Source organism: Cololabis saira, chromosome 8, assembly GCF_033807715.1.
Source record: "Cololabis saira isolate AMF1-May2022 chromosome 8, fColSai1.1, whole genome shotgun sequence".
Taxonomy (NCBI): Eukaryota; Metazoa; Chordata; class Actinopteri; order Beloniformes; family Belonidae; genus Cololabis; species Cololabis saira.
Genome location: NC_084594.1, coordinates 35497857 through 35516077, shown reverse-complemented (window position 1 = coordinate 35516077; position 18221 = coordinate 35497857). Strand labels below are relative to the sequence as shown.

At 41.3% G+C, this 18221-nt stretch overlaps 1 protein-coding gene across 1 annotated transcript; it reads left to right on the top strand.

The window, feature by feature from the left end:
* The first annotated feature begins 776 nt into the window (after nt 1-776).
* gata2a (GATA binding protein 2a) lies at nt 777-10340 on the top strand. The gene is made up of 6 exons (XM_061727884.1): nt 777-865; nt 1131-1512; nt 2314-2883; nt 5688-5833; nt 7877-8002; nt 8724-10340. Exons 2-6 carry the CDS (start codon nt 1290-1292, stop codon nt 9021-9023), a joined length of 1365 nt encoding a protein of 454 aa, XP_061583868.1. The 5' UTR covers nt 777-865; nt 1131-1289; the 3' UTR covers nt 9024-10340.
* Nucleotides 10341-18221: the final 7881 nt, after the last annotated feature.

The following is an 18221-nucleotide window of genomic DNA, read 5'->3' as shown; positions in this document are numbered from 1 at the left end:
AGCTCTGTAATGGGAGACCGTTTGACAGTCACAGATTATAGGTGATTCTCGAGGCGAGATTACCATTCACACTGTGTTTGACTGCGCTCTCCCCGAGACAAACCCCCTGTTTTCATAAGCGTTGCTGCTAATTAAAGACAATGAGGCGGTGCCAACAATGAAGCCAATCTCGGGGTCATTAATCGTCTCCTCCTCTGTTGGTTGAAGAGCTGCTGAACTTGCTGTTTATATACATAACAGCTGTATGAGAAGTACTAAAGAGATTATAAACCAAAAAATGCTAATTTAATCATTTGAATGTAATAATTGTGCAAGTGGGTGCAAAATGTAATCATTACTATTAAGTGAGAAACAATAATTATAAAACGATATTGCTGTAATACCAGAGTGCCCTGTATGAAAATACAGGCGAAGTAAACTGAATTCGTTTTTTGTTAGTTTGTTGTTGTTTTTAAATCCCTGTCATTGTAAGTCATGTGGGGCTAGGGAACAGACTGAATTTCCATCCATAATAAAAGTCTGTCTTTAACTGATGTTTAAAAAAGGTGAATACCGTGAGTGGATTGTTCGTTCCGTTTAAGCTTTATGGGAGATAAACACCCAAATTATACTGCTGATTGATAAATCTTTTAGTTTTTCGGCACATGGAAATGGAAAGTGAAAGAGGGAGAGCAGCCAATTGTGTCAGGGCGCGCTGTGATTGGTCCAGAGCGACGCTCCGCCCGCCCTGGCTTGATATGGGAATTTACTGGCGCCAGGCGCCTCAGTCTGTGCGACATCTCATTAATGAGCCACAGCAAAGCACGGATCAGGAGGTTTACACATCCCAGCTGTATTTGCTGTCAGCTGATCAAAACTGCAACAGGTATATCCCCGCGGGAAGACTTTTGTGTTTCCTTCTTAATGCATACAATTTATTTATTTATTAATTGTGTTTGTTTCGACTTGGTGGCATCTCTGCGCTGTTTTTGCTTACAGTCTGCAGCCTATACACACAAAGAATCTGCATATGCAAAGTTTATTTTACGTGTGTTCAGGTGTCATTAGATCAGAAACAACGGATGTCTTTTGCGTGCGTGTGCGGAGAGATTGGAGATGGCGTACATGAACACTGTCTTTCTTTCTTGCAGGTATCACTGGAGAAAGAGGGATACCACATTATTTAAGGATGCTGTTTCTGTGAAGTAAATAGACACTTTAAAAGCCCAGGACCTATATAGTGAGGAGGACTGAACTTTCACTGGGAGGCAGAGCTACACAGAGAAGCGTTGAGAGGGGCCGGTTCAGCCATGGAGGTCGCAGATCAGTCCCGGTGGATGGCGCATCATCACGCCGTGCTGAACGGCCAGCACCCGGACTCCCACCACCACAGCCTGGGCCACAACTACATGGAGCCCATGGCGTCTCTGCTGCCCCAGGACGAAGTGGACATGTTTCTGAACCACTTGGACTCTCAGGGGAACCCTTACTACTCCAACTCCCGGGCAAGGGTCACGTACAGCCAAGCACACGGTGAGACGCGCTCAAGTTCATTTATGAAACTTCAGTTTATGACAATGTATGTGTGTATTTATAAATAACACATAGGCTTAATGTATGTTTTTGGACGCAATAGAGTCAGTATTTTGGGAGCATGTAGCTCCATCACATAAATTAATTTTGCGTGAAAATATACATCTATATTTAAAAATATAGCAGTGATTGTTGGTGGGAAAACAATACAAAAAGGGGGAGGGGGGGACTCCCTTGGCTTTTCTGGGCCCAATACAGCAAGAAGGGATTTTTAGCAAATGACAGCAAGAGGAAAGGGAAGTATGTCACTTTACCCCTCTGTTATGGGGCAGGAACTCTGGAGGGAGAGAGAGGCGCTTCCCGGATATAAAATAAAAACCGCAAATTCACTTATAACATTCCTTAGTCTGAGAGCTGCCGCGGATGAAAAGATACTATCCAGACGTGGGGCGACATTTTTTTGCTTTTCTCCTGTCAGCGGGCCTTTATTACCACTGTTATATAGGTGAGATGTGTGAAGGTACTGTCATTTTCGTCGACACTTTTTATTTACTTATTTATTTATCTATTGACTAAATAACCGGTCGTGATCGATATTTATTTTCTATTGTACGACTGACTGAACTACCAGAAAAAAAAAAAATTGTCTACTTCTGGGGCTAAATGTCGGATTTTATTCATTTCGAGCATTTAACTGGTAAGATCTATTTTTCAGACCAAAGGACATTTTGTCGGTTAAATTCTATTTCAATTCAGATATTCATTGGTCATGAAATAACATTTTTTTTCTGTGGATTTCAGCTCGTTTAACTGGGAATCAGGTTTGCCGGCCACACCTCATCCACAGCCCGGGTATTCCTTGGTTGGACCCCGGGAAAAGTGCGCTGTCGGCGGCGCACCACCATAACGCATGGGCGGTCAGCCACTTCAGCAAACCCGGCCTGCACCCCGCCGGCCCCGGCTACCCCTGCAGCAGCAGCTCCGGCACGACCCCGGCCTCGCACCCCAGCCCGCACCTCTACAGCTTCCCCCCCACCCCTCCCAAAGACGCGTCCCCGGACCCGGGCCCCACTTCCCCCACGGCCCCCAACCCGGCCAGGATGGACGAGAAGGAGTCAGTCAAGTACCAAGTCTCACTCACGGACGGTATGAAAATGGAGAGCTGCAGTCCGCTGCGCAGCAGCAGCCTGACCTCCATGAACATCCAGGCCCCGACCACGCACCACCACCCCATGCTCCCCACGTACCCGGCCTACCCGCTGCCCGCTCCCCACGACTACAGCGGCGGCCTCTTCCACCCGGGCAGCCTCCTCGGCGCGGCCTCCTCCAGCTTTACCTCCAAATGCAAAAGCAAAGCCAGGTCGAGTTCAGGTGAGTCGCACGTGTGTTTGACATTTTTTTTCTACCATCATCCAATAATAGCAGATCAAGTGTATAAAGTCTGAATTATGGTCCCGCGTTAAATAAACGCAGAGCTTACGCCGTATACGGCGTACCCTACGCCGTAGGTTCTGCGTTGGTGTAACGCGATACCATAAATCAGCCATAAGACTTAATTAAACTGATACTCATTACTCAGGCGAGCGGTGAAGCATTACTTAGTCTTTTTTACTCTATCAATTATCCGCGGATAGATGTCTCATTTGTCCCTACTTTCAGTCACGCTGCTTTAAGTTTAAGTGTGTGAGATTGCCTTAAGGGGATTAAGTGTTTGTTTTAAATATTACCAATTTTCTGTCCTGCATATGTCGCTTTCTTAATTTTTGTTACACGTTGTTGTTTAAAGAAGAGAAAAAATGCAATCCAGGATTTTATAGTGTGTATTTGTTTCTTCAAAATATGTTTAAATAAGTCTTTTCCTTGCCCCATCACACTTTTTGCAACGTTTAGCGGGTTCATTTTCGAGAGCAAACCGAAAGTCATCAGAATAATCTGAATGGTTTAAGACAACAGAAAGTGGGACGATACCTCATTTCTTCCCAAAAGAATATTTTCATCTTCTCGTTTCTATAATGTTTTTCCCTTTTGTGATGAAAATTAATATATAAGGAACACAAATGAAACACAATAGAGAAAGACGTTATTTTTTTTTTTTTTATATAGCCTACACATTTATTTTATTTGATTATTTTCTCGAGCGACAAACTGGCTTGTCACTACAGATGGCAAAAGCAGCTTCACCTTCATGTCATGGCTTGTTTTCGTTTGAATGTGGCATTTATCGCACGTAGAAAATAATGAAGTCACGACTCTCTGGCTCCTGCCATATCCTGTATACCTCCAAGTGAACAAATCACGACCTCCACCCCGCCCACCGCTCTGCACAACACTAACAAAGCCCAGGCAACAGAGCCCTGCTGTTTGTGTTTTTAACCATCTTGGCCCAGTGCACAGACACGAAGACTTGAAGTGTAGCTGAAATAAATGAGACCAAGCGGACTCTGTGAAGATGAAAATGCATTTTGTGAGAAAACACCCATATGATTATGAAATGCACTTTACATGTTGTAATCATATTGGTGCTTATCACTGGGGTTTTAATCAAAAATGTCATGGCAAACTACTTATAGGAATGCAACTTTCTTTTGTGTGTAACTTCTGGACCTGTACCCAATTCATTATTCTGCGGTACTGTTAGGGAAATGATTGAAATACTTAAACCTTATGCTCAACACTAAATGGTGGGGGTGGGGGGGGTGTTCTGGCAATGAGTCTGTAATTTCCCTACATTGTTCCAGCTGTTGTGCTTTGAATTAATGGAAAGACAAAAATAATAACACCAGGAGACATTACAAATGCTTTGAGAAGTTGTTCCTTATGTTGTTGGGTCATTTTTAACATTATCATCCATTGTCATTTGTGCTATTAAATACACCTGGGAAATGTTTTGACTAATAATAGGAGTGGATATGAGCTGTTGTAGTGTGACACTTAAAACAAGCTTGCCACACTGAATGAGTAGCAGAATTTTATTTTACTGTGGGATCAGAAACCTCTTATCTATTTATCTATTCTCAAGTTGAGACCTGGTACCAGCATGATTGATTGACTGTTGAACAAAATGCCACAATGACATGTCAGCTGTCAACACATGTATACCTACGGTCCTGTGGCTTCCTGTCGAACTAGCCAAAAAATGAGAAGCCTTTCCCCATCTAGCTTACCTTATGCACAAAGTTGTTCAACCTTCCCATTTCTTTTCTCATTTCAACATTAAATATTGCATAAGAAAAAACATATAAGTCATTGTTGTTGAATATTTTAATGAGCTATGTTCTGTGTGGTTGCTAGACTTGTGAAACACTTAAACAGAAAAGAAGCGAAGCATAAAAAAGCACAGAGGTGAATTTCAAAAGAAAACTAGTTTTTTTACCCAGGTCAGATTCCATTGTAGAGCGAGGGTGGGACTGAGGTTGTCGCCCACATTATAACAGGAATAATGAGACATGACTCTGGGGAGAGAGGGCTCCTTTAATCAAATGAATTGCCAGTTAAGCAACAGGCTGTTTGAAGGTCTTTCAAAACTGTATAAGAGAGAGAAGTACATGGGAACAAAAAGGAAAAAAAATAAATATATATATACTATACACTATATACAATCGCACACACACAGAAACAGAGATTATTTGTGATCCAGCCACATTTCAAACTAATATAGCTGCCATTCAAAAATAATGCAGACTTCATCAGCACTATGTGTGGCTGAATGCCATTTTGATACCATTATCCACAGCCAACCTGCACGCAAGCCTTTCATAAAACACTGGAGCACAGTCCTGCACATCTAACACCACTGGCACACACTTGTGTTTCCTTTTACTGGTGCCCACTGAGCTGATAAATAATGTATCCTAATTTGATGACGTGCTTTGTTCTTTTTGGTGGACACCTCTGGACATGTTCTGGCTGTCTCTGACCTTCACACTGCAGATTGGTTTACATGGAGGTGTCTGTATCCATGGCAGTGGTGCACATTTGACACATGCACGCTATCATGGACATTGTCACTGTGATTAGGCAGATTTTGACTTCATATTAGAGGGGCCATCTGGGATTAGTAACCGGTATACTTGCCTGACTGCGCTGCATAGCTGCCGCGTGTTGCCTCTGACAGAGTGTGAATTTTTTAATTATATAAAATTTCTTCTTTCCTCCTCTTCTTGAACTATATGCAGAGGGTCGTGAATGTGTAAACTGCGGTGCCACGTCCACTCCTCTGTGGCGGCGGGATGGTACCGGGCACTACCTGTGCAATGCCTGTGGGCTGTACCACAAGATGAACGGCCAGAACCGACCACTCATCAAGCCCAAACGGAGACTGGTGAGTTTGACTTTCCTCTCCCTAACTTCGCTCGGAGAGTAGGCGACCAAATATGAGCACAAAGCAGCTGCCAGCAGCACAATTCCAGGAAAGTTATATTTTCCCTATGATCTTCCTGGAATTGTTTGTCTGTCTCACCCCCTGTTGAGCTGCCTTCATAGTCCTTACAATACTTTTGCTATTGCTATTGTTCCTGCTATCATTATTGCTGGTACTTCTGATACTGTTACTGATACTGGTGCCCTGGCTGCTTTAGTTAACACCATGCTTTAGTAAATGAACAGCAGCTCGGACACATAGCATTTCTGTGGCTGATCCATGTATTATTCATAAAGGAAACACATATCTATCTATCTATCTATCTATCTATCTATCTATCTATCTATCTATCTATCTATCTATCTATCTATCTATCTATCTATCTATCTATCTATCTATCTATCTATCTATCTATCTATCTATCTATCTATCTATCTATCTATCTATCTATCTATCTATCTATCTATCTATGCCGTTTTTATATTTATATACATATATATATATATATATATATATATAATGTATATCTGAGCTAATTGTTATTACTCATTACTTGTATATAATGATTCATGTCTGTTACTTCTTTAAAAAAGTATATATTTTCAATTATATAAGTTCATTAGAATTTTATAAGTGTATAATTGCACCACAGGTAACTGCTAGTCGAAAAGACTGTGTATCAATATGTTGAGCCTAATGGTTTTAGTTCAGTAATTGTTATAATTAGTCTAATTCTAATTATTAGTAGTGAAATAATAATAACTTAACTATTCTATTTAATTATACGGCTTTAACGGAAAAAGCAGCTTTACAATCATCGCAGAAGCTGGGGTCAGGTCAAAAAGTCCTCATTAACTTGAGCTTGTTATTAAATCTGCTAATAACGTCGCACTTTAAGGCGATCTGTAAAGATTTGTCAGATGGGCTGTTTGAAACACTTATAGGCTAAACTCAGTCATGAATTATCATTCCTCAACGCCGTTGCTCTTCGTAAAAGGTCCATTAGTCTACATTTTCCACTGGGTCGGCCCATGAGGCCGTGGCTTTTGCTTTTCAGATCAAGTGTTTTCAGAGTTGTGTTCAAAGGGGCATCCACTTGTTTCCTATCCGGATATCTGGCTGGCCCAGATAAGGAAGTTAGGCTCCCGGCTGTTTCCGCCTTCAAGCTGCGCGCTGCATTCTCTATGTATACTGTAAAGAGATTATCACAACACTGGAGGAGCCGTTTATGTGTGAATAGACAAACCGGGGCGGGGTTCGGAAAATAAATGAATTTGTGGTAAAATGCAGGTATATATATATATATATATATATATATATATATATATATATATATATATATATATATATATATATATATATATATATATATATATATATATATATATGTATATATATATATATATATATATATATATATATATATATATATATATATATATATGTATATACACATGCACATGTGTGTGTGTGTGTGTGTCTGTGCGTGTGCATAGGGATTTTGTTGTTCTACACAGCAGAAAGTCCACCTGGAGTTCATTACAAGAAAGATGTTGCATGCATTGCAAAGATCCGGAGGGGATTCTTAGATTTAAAGCTAATGTTTCTTATTATGCATGAAGAATTGATCCGCGATGGATGCAGCCAAACGTTGCCAAGCAGGTATTACATAACCTGTAGGCCAGTTTACCAGAATGATTGTGTAGCCTACCATGTTTACTGAATAAATTACGAAATTTGAACATTCGGGCCTAAGGGTCATCATCCATACAGCTCAATTGATTTCCAGCATCCAATTTCCAGTGTTGTTCCTTTCAAAGCTTCTCTGCACATTATTCTGAGATGAAAGCTGCAACCTTACAATCCTGCATACATATTATTTTAATGCCATTTCCATGGCTCTATTGATGTCATTATAGTGTCAAATGACCATTCAATTATAATTTGTGTTCCTATTCAAAGTGGAGCATCATTTCTGATGTGTACTGTCTTTGCGTCTTTCAGTCCGCTGCTCGACGTGCAGGCACCTGTTGTGCAAACTGCCAGACGACCACCACCACCCTGTGGAGACGCAACGGGAATGGGGATCCGGTGTGCAACGCCTGCGGCCTTTACTTTAAACTGCACAATGTAAGTAGCTTGAGAAAATACACACAATGCAGCACTAGAGTGCGGGATTTGTGGTGAAAGTGTGCTCGCCCCATAGCCCCGGGAGGGGTGCTAAAGGGCCAGCACACAGGGGCTAGGGGTGTTAAGTGTCCGCCCACTTAACCCCGTAGCTGGTTAAGTGGGTGGACAGCACAAATCGATTTAGGAGCAGAGAAACTGTGTGTGTGGAAAGCAAGACTGCTCACCCCATCAAGCAGAACCGACCAGTCGTTCTTTCAATGGGGGGGCGTTACTCCCCAGAGAGGCTGCAGGGTGGGACTGTCATTCAGTGTAACGGCGTCGTTTCACTGGCGAGGATCTGTCTGAGGCTCTTCTTTTCAAATCTGGCTTGCTCTGATCCCCATAAATTCAGTGACCAGGATGCTTTTGACAATAAAACAAAGACTAAAGACGCCTACGACTCCTTTTATAATGCTGCCATATGATATGAATAACAGCTGCTCCAAATAGGGTATATTTCAGTCTGGTGTCATTTTATGAAATTCTTCTGGGTTACAATATCAGATATCCATACAAGTTATAACAAGCAGTGCAACATTTGAAATAGTTTTGCATTTTAAGTAAACAAAATAGATTCAACATCAAAATAAGGTTTACAAACCCTACATAGGGATATTCACACTGTCAGTGTACTCTAGCTTTTTTTCTGGCATGGCTTGAGCTAATGTGCTGCTCTCTACAGGTGAACAGACCCTTGACCATGAAGAAAGAAGGCATCCAGACACGCAACCGCAAGATGTCCAGCAAGTCCAAGAGGAACAGACGAGTAGGGGACAGCTTTGACGAGCTGTCCAAATGCATGCAAGACAAGGGCTCCCCCTTTGGCAGCGCATCTGGCCTTACCAGCCACATGAGCCACATGGGTCACCTCACCCCCTTCAGCCACTCAGGACACATGTTGCCCACTCCCACACCTATTCACCCTTCATTTGGTCACCCCCACCATTCCAATCGCTCACCCGTGTGGGCTGAGCCTCACTGAGGCCCCAGCAGACCCAGAAACCCTTCACCTGTAGGAGCCACCACATTGCCATAAACACTAACTGGCCTCCACATCACATTGGAAGCTGAGTGGATCTGTGTTATGTACAGTGGTTGGAGGGAAAAGACTTTCAGATGGACTGACTGAGGGAGGGTCATGTTTTGACTGGCCTCTCTGGTGGGATGTTGCACAGAGCAGGACTTTCGGCGATCTCTGTGAAAAGCTAATGCGATGAGGGCTTGTTGGTCCTTTATTGACTGGGGCTTGCAGGAAAGGAGAGAATGGAGACGCTTGTCATTTTATTAGCTTATTTTTACTATGTCACTTTGGTACCCACCTCTCCCTGACCCTGCAACAGGAGACTCAAGAGAGGTCTTCAAAAGAACCACTCTTTTCACCTCATCTTGTTATATCCTGAGATATCTGCACCCTGTCCATAGTCAGGCTGTAGTCCACAACTGTTGTGGACGGACAGACAGACCATTGCTGGAAGTCTTCAGTCTGGCTGAGCACAAGCAGCTACACTCGTACGCCTCCGTTACGAACCAGCCAGACAAACAAAACCAAGAAATCAGTGTTCTTCTCACATGCTGGATTGTATTCCACCACAATGCTCACCTGTTTTTGATAGGAGTTTTATGAAAACAAAAACAACAGCGTAGTAAAAAGAGTGTTTATAAATGCTTAATTGCTATTATTGTTGTTATATTTGATGTTATAATTATTGTTGCAATAATTTATTTTTACCCTTTCAGCTTTCGTCAGACATGCATGGAAACCTATTATTTTAATTTCATGGTTATTACGTAAAGAAAACACTGACCTGTCCTAGATGAAAAGTCGCTGAGCTCAGCTGTATGTTTTGTATTATTTTTTTCCCATCTCACAAAGAAAATGAAATAAACCCTTATACTGAAGCAAAGTCTGTCTTAATTAATGGTACCATATACAGATTTAGTTTCAGATAAGGGCGCAGACTGCAGGAAAGGGGGAAAAAATGATATTTTTATTACTATATATTAATACTATTAATTAATAATAGAAGATTTACTTCAGCGCAATAAGCCCTCTTTGCCTATGAAACAGCACCAAATCACATCTCAGTTGATATGTTACAGAATTCCTAGTTCCTTTTGCCAGTGCATATACTGTATCTCTTAATGATTCTTGTTGTATTTGTGGGGTTTGTAAGATCAACCCATAGACTGATATGAATCTAATGGTTTAAATTATTTCAAATGTTTTTGCTCTATTTTACATGAAGAATGATCCGTATCTTATTGTTATATAAAGAATGCTTGGTCATTAAAATTATAAATGATATCAGATACACTAAGGGAATCTCTGTGATCCTTAAAGCGTGGTAATGCTTTGGTCAGGCTCCTCCTTCATCTGTGATGGCTTCTTGTTAAGAGGCCTCTTTGTGGAGCTATGGCCGCAGGCTGGGCCATTGTACCCAGACAGCAGGCTCCAGCGAAGGGCTCCACAGTCACATACAGTCATGCATATACACATATCTGAGTACTCACACATACAAGGAGAAGCCATGATTCATAACCTCATTTAACTAAATAATCCATTCAATGTATCTTTTTTACAGATCTCTAACTGCTACACGATTGCTGAACTCACACGTGAAAACGTACTGACTCATGATTGCAGTTCAGTGGAGCTACTTATGCTCACAGTCTCTGTTGGACTAAACTCCTCTCTTTTGGCCATGCTGACTGGAGTGAGAGGAAGGACAGCAGGTCTTTAGTTGAAGAGAGAAGAGGAAGGAAAGGCAATCAGACGACCTGAGCAAACACACTGGGGTCTGCTTAAACCCTTCACAAACAGATGTGCTCGCAGCTGAGGTTGCCAGGAAGCAGGCATCGACTCAATTTCACCCTCATCTTGCCCTCTCTTTCTTTCTTTTTAAACTCTCTCTCTCTCTCTCTCTCTTTCTGAGCTCCCATTTATTTTGTTTGTCTTACTCTCCTTTCAATCCCGGTTGTTCTTTCTCTGCTTCCCATTTGTACGATTACAGTGAAATGGAGGGGCTGAGGAGACTTTGAACACAGCCAGCCACTAATGAGTCAGTTCAATTAGGGCCAGTTTGGGGTCATCATTGCTAAGTTAAGCATGTCCTGACACACTCACAGCACAAACCATTAAAATAAACACTTTAAGCTAAAACTGGACAGCTATCCCTTCCTGAACCCTTGACCCTGTTCACATCTGCTGGGATTTCCTTGAGGGTTGAACAGCTAAGATTGTTTTGTTATCCCGTGTAGCTGAAGTGCTGTGTTTTTAGCTTAAGAGATAGTTGCAGAATTTTTCAACAATTTGTGCACACATAGATACAGGGCTGGAGAACTACACTTGACTGTTTGAGGTAAAGGGATCCTCTTGATCTGCTTGCTGAACTCCAGTGAATATGTAACACTTGACTGCAAGTAAACCGTCTGGCATCTGTGCAGTGCAGTGCTTTGGGAACAGGGCCAAGTGCAGGCAACGACTCCAGTGGGTTGTGGGTTGCCTGCTTGGCTGGGCTTGGCCGGTCTCCCAGAGCTCGGGAGGGGGCAATACAGAGAACAAGCACTCTCCAGTAAGGCCCTTCAGAGAGGAACAGTCCTCCCAAATATAGTGCTGCACTATTCCAGGTTGGAGACTGCCATGTCATGTATGCAAACATGAACATGCAAGTGCTTGCACATGCACGACTGGTATTGCGTGTGCAAGTAACACACTTTTAATTCCAGTAGCTGGACCAAATCTCTCTCTCTATATATATATATTGATCCCTACTTTTACCTTATTACATTGTCATCTACAGTAATACGGTAAAAGTACAGGTAAATACTGACATGAAATTAATGTAAAAGAAGAGCAGAATTCTGTCAACAGGCAGAGAACATCAACAGAGTGGAGAAATCTTGGATCTTCTTAGGTTCCATTTTTCCATGATACAAATTTGAGCTATGTACTGTAGGAAAATACTTGTGATATAAGTGCAGGAAAGAGTGCATGAACCGTATTAAAGAAGGAAACACCCGAGGAGGTGCAGTGATATCAGGATAGGCAAAGGAAAAAACTTGAACAATTTGTTGGCTTTTCCATAATAGAAATCAGTGAAGAACAGCAATGTTGCTTTTCTCCTCCTCAGCATGTAATTTAGCCGACAGATGCAAATGCTGTTGATTATTAAGTTGCTCCATCTTTAATGCTAAATGTCAGACGTTACGCGTTATCCCTAAAACTGGTGTGAATCGTATAAAATGAGCAGCATGGTGTCACAAGAAGGTGATGGCAGGTGATGTTAAACATAGTTGCAAAAATACAAGTCATTTTAGCTAATGAGAAATAAAGCTTTGGATAAGTCTTCAAGAAATCAATTCAGTTTGGTAATGTTGTGATTAGTCTTTGATGTCAGGGAGTGACTACCATGCTTATTCTGTGGAAGCAGAAACAGCGGATTGTTCATGTGATATGTCATGTTACTGTCATGTGTTTGCTCCATCAGAACTTATTACCAATAGCAACTTCCATCCACCACATTGCTTTATCAAACTGAACTAAATTAAAAATGTAGATTTTTTTCTAAAATGTGCATTAAAAACTGATGGAAAAAAGTCATGAATAGACCAATGGAGATGTTATAGTTCTAAATGAATTCCTGCTGTTTCCGTGAAGTGAGGCATTTGAATAATGTTTAGTCACTAGGCCTCACTAAACCAACAACTACACTGAGCATCCCCTCTTAACTCACATCTTGAGTTATGTGACATAAAAAAGCCATAAAAAAGAAGTTACTTATCTTCACTATCAGACTAGCATTCCATAGAAGAGATGAAGAGGAGCGATCTCAGATGCATCAGCAGGAAGAACGTGGTGGCCACCTAGATCAGAGCACCAAGAGGTTTACGACTTCAACCTGGAACTGGATGTTTCAACTTATCTTCACTCCCTACCCCCTTTGTTTCTCCCCTCTGCTCTTCTCTTCTGTTTGTACTCGCCAAACTCCTTAACCAGCACCTCTCATTCCATCTCCGTCCTTTGCGTAACTATCTTTTGCCAAACGGCCTAGTTCCCTTAATACTCCCACTCTTTCCTTGTCTCGCACTCCCCTAGTTTATTTGTTTTTCCATCAAATTGAATTAGCAGAATCAAAAGGTATCGTGACCATCCCCTCACAAAGTTGAGTTAGGGAGAATGAGGAGTAGAAGATGAAAGGAAGTACACCGCAGTTCAACTGCAGGTCTCATAGTGTGTGTTTCAATGGGGGGTTGACCTTTGCCTGGGCCTAACTAAAAAAGCATCCCTCCTTCCTCAGACCCCAAGAAGGAGGACAAGAAGGATATTAAGACTGCAAGATGGGACAGAATTTAGAAAACACAAGCATTGGACATGAATCCTTGCCTTTAGCTATCATAAAAAATAAGGTTTCTTGACCTTGAACAAAAGGAGAGCATAAACTATGGTAAACCAGTAACTATTCTCTTAAAAGTTTTAATCTCGAATCAGTAAAAAGTCATAGTGCTCATACACATGTTGAGACCTGCAAATGAACTTCCTTTTTTTCACGGATGAAGAGAAATTCATCGAAATACCTCTAACAGGAAAAACGTAGGTGCACTTAGTGTGTTCATGGAAATTTCTGCGAACATACCACCATTTGACAGTTGAATAACTCTTTACACTTCTAAGATTAATCAACCGCAAAATATAACAATGATGTGATCAGTAAAGAGTGTCACTCAGAGAAATGCAGAGCTGAGAGGAGAGTATCAGTGATGACTTCTGTTGACAGGAAACAATAGCATCCTGACCTGCCAAAATGGCCAAATCTCACTTATGATCCCTACAAATGACTATTATTCTGATTGTTCAGGTTTTTTTTGATACTGAATAGTTTTCAAATAGTTTTGCCCTTTACACGTCTCCCATTCCTATGTCAAGACCAGCATCAAAAGGCTGCTACTAAGATACAGCTGCATAGAAAGCATGACTGAGGACGTGGTCTGTGAAAACTGTGAAAAAAATAAAAACAAGAAGTGAGTAGTTCAGACAGGAAGTACTTATACTGTATTTAAGATCAATTTAGACTGTAGAGATCTGACAGAGACAGTAAAATTGGACTGATTACAAGGATACGGTATTTAAGTGTAATTCTGAGAAATGTTTCATATACTGGAGGGTACTTTCTAGTTTACAGGGAGAGCACCTTAAATAAAGTCATCACTCATGATGTAATTTAACACAAATGCTGTGGTTTTCATTGGTTGACTTCATTTAGATTATTGAACACTTACTCACAGACAGTTCAAAGACACACAAGCTTAAAATGATACAAGCAACATTAATAATTTTGAGACTACAATAAATCTTATGGGTTACTTAAGAATTACATTTATTGAGCCTTGCATATTTCAGTGCAACTTATGCACTATGTTTCAATTATTCTGGGTATATACATTTACTCAAAGAGTAACCATAATTTGGCAAAGTTTTAAGCATGTTTTAACTATCTTGAATTTATAATAATAATACATTGTATTTCTAGTGCACTTTTCATTAAAAACAAATCTTAAAGTGCTACAAATTAAAATCAACTATGAATAAAATCAGCCGGAAAACGCTTTTTTTAAAAGGTGGGTTTTTTATCCAAAAATGTATAACCAACAGTGGTGTTTTGGATGACTTAATGTGAAACTTGACTGAGTAAAAGAGAAAAAAAAACAGAAATATTGATAATTTGCGGTTGTCAAAAGGTTTCTGAGTGAAGTGCACTAAAAATGAAAGAAGTTTAAGAGATGTACATGGACTCAGAGACTTTTTGTGGTTACAGAGCTTGTACTCCCCAATGATTATCCCGTCAATATCTTTGTGTTTCCTTGATTCTCTTGGGGTTTAGGGTTTTGCTGCTTTGCTAATGTTTGGGTCTTTTTGCACAACCCCCTGCAATGAAATAGGTGTAAAAGTTTTATGTCAGCTGTCTTGTCCACCATCTGACATCATGGCTCCTGGACTTCCTCACCAACAGACCACAGTTTGTAAGGACAGGAGGCCGTGTGTCTGACACGGTGGTCTGCAGCACAGGAGCGCCACAGGGGACCGTCCTGGCTCCCCTTCTCTTCACCGTCTACACAGCCGACTTCACCCATCACACATCAACCAGCCACCTCCAGAAGTTCTCGGACGACTCCGCCATCGTCGGTCTCATCAACAACGGAGACGAGAGGGAGTAACGAGAACTGAACCACAAATGTGTGGACTGGTGCCAGCGGAACCGCCTCCAGATTAATGCTGGGAAAACAAGGAGCTGGTGGCGGACTTCCGCCAGCGCAAAGTCCCCCCCTCGCCGGTGAACATCCAGGGAACGGACATTGAGATTGTGGACTCTTACAAGTACCTGGGTGTTCACCTGAACAATAAACTGGACTGGACTGTAAACACTCAGGCACTCTTCAAGAAAGGCCAAAGCAGACTCCACCTGCTGCGCAGACTGAGGTCCTTTGGAGTGAGGGACGGCCTCCTGAGGAACTTCTATGACTCTGTGGTGGCGTCGGCCATCTTTTATGGTGTGGTCTGCTGGAGCAGCAGCATCACAGCAGCAGAGAGGAAGAGACTGGACAAAGTGGTGAGGAAAGCCGGCTCTGTCCTGGGCTGCAGTCTGGACCGGGTGGAGGTGGTGGGGGAGAGGAGGATGGTGGCAAAGCTTTCATCCATCATGGACAATGTCTCTTACCCCCTTCATGAGACTGGCTTCGTCAGCAGGTCCTTCCTCCCCGCTGCCATCAGACTCCCCAACCAGGCCTGATCACAGTAGTAAACAGACAATAATAACAAAGATGTGCAATATCTTTTCATTTTTACCTCAATAATTTACTATTATATTTATCATCTGCAATACAATCCTCATCCCTCATTCAGTACAATTACACTACATTCAATGTATTTATAATATCTCATACTGCACTATTTTTCTTCTTCTGTATATACTGTATATTTTTTTTTTAAATATATATTTTTTACTTTGTTATCCTTGTTCTCTGTATGTGTATGCATGTGTGTGCTGCTGCTGCTCAATGTGAATTTCTCCACTGAAGGATGAATAAAGGAATATTTAGTCTAATCTAATTATTCAGCACAAAATCACAGGCACTTGCTGCGATTTATGTGAGCTTTTTCTAGACAATTTTTTATTTTCTTTGTCACTAAGCTGCTAAAAAAACTTTGAGAGACAAGGTGTGGACAGATAGCACCTACTTCCCTTGAATCACCCTGATAAATCAGGTCAGTCTACTCTCATCTGGGACAGGGGAAGTTCAGGATGTCCACCTGGGAAAGGTATTGTTCTGGCCTTATTTAAGTGTTGTAATGCTGTTCTAAAAACCCTCCTGCTCACTTGCTCCGATAAGTGAATTCATCCACCCACTGTCTGACATATGAACCTATTTGTTTGGAGGTTTTCATTGACAAACTGGGGGATGTGGGCAGTGCCATTGTCTAGAAGAACTTGAGAGTGTCTTGAAGTGCCATGCTCTTCTGTGCCTGCATAATGTCGCCCAGCATTCTCCACCCTGTACCCCTTGCTTTCCAGACAGATCTGAGTTGGAGATTCAAGGACATTTTGGAACATGGCCAAAAGTGAGAAGATGGGAGTCAGGTGTCTGCCACTGGATGAATCATTTGGACACTCCCAAAGTGAATGAGGATCAGACTGAAAAGGACAGTGGAACACAATAGAAGCCCACAGAGACCTCATGTGACCTGATCCAACTCCCAGGCTGTTCTGAAAGATGTTGGAGACTGAAGCTTTTTTGTTATGATTAAGTATCAAAGCTGCCCTATTTAATTTGATTCATTCTTGTGCATATATCTGCATAGATCTCTATAGGCTAAGAGAGTCCTAAATGAATTTGTGTGAAAATAGGTGAATGTGGCTTATAGTGTAAAGTGCCTTGAGAGGCCAGCAAGACTAGTGCAATATAAAATGTACCGTTCCTTTGTCGTATAGTCAAAGAATAACAGGGGCCAGTCAACAAGGTTTAACTTTAGCAGGGCTCATCATGTCCCTCATGTACAAATACCACATGAGATAAGGGCATTCCTGACTTGTATGTGTATTGCCAGCACGACATTTTGTTGTGTCTATTCAATTGTTTACTTGACACATTAAAACATAACTACAGATACAATTCATTCACGCTGATAAAATGAAAAGTGGAGCACGGAATTAAATACCATGTCCGATATTTCAAAAGGTACTAAATAATAGATACAAAAATGAGGAGAAATAAGGTTTTGATATTTAACGCTTAACAATTTACAAGTAACAACTTTATTAATTCTTAAGAGCCTTCAGCATATATGGCGTTTTGGTAAATATGCATTTCAAGGTTTGTACCACATATATGTTTTATATCTGGACAAAGAAATGCAAATGTTATGGTTGGTAGACTCACTAGTGTAATTTTAGTTTTTGATGGGTAGCATCAGTAACACTGCAGTTTGTAGCACTCTTTACCTCTACATTAGTGTAGTTTGAACAGATAACATGCTCTTCAACTGTCTCTCACTCAACTTCTGCTTTACGTTTTAAACAAGTTTGAAAACAGGACATTTGTGCAGGCATGCAACCACAATGCAGTACATGCTGAAATTCAGTGGACACCGAAATGATCAACACACACACACACACACACACACACACACACACACACACACACACACACACACACACACACACACACACACACACACACACACACACACACACACACACACACACACACACACACACAGTATGCACAAATCCACTGCAGGCCTATCAGTTGAGGATCGGTATGATACACGCGTTGTGCTCACTCACTGGCTCACTGGGATGTTGCAACCCAAGCATCTAACTGGTCCTTATCTTTCCTGAGCAGGCTGCAAATCTTGATATCCATCTGTCATATTTGTCAGAAAGAAAGACACCGCAGTGAGAGCATGATGAGTCGAAACTGAATTTTAAAATGAAAATTAAAAAAAAAGGGCTGTGACATAAACTCGGTTCCCTGTGGTTTGTGCATGACCATGATCAATTGCTTGTATGCGTTGACTTCTGTACTGACGGTGTGTTTGACACAAACACATACAGTGAAATTATAAATGCATTACATTATGCTCTTGCAATTGCAGTGGATATTGTAACATAATCATCCCAAAATA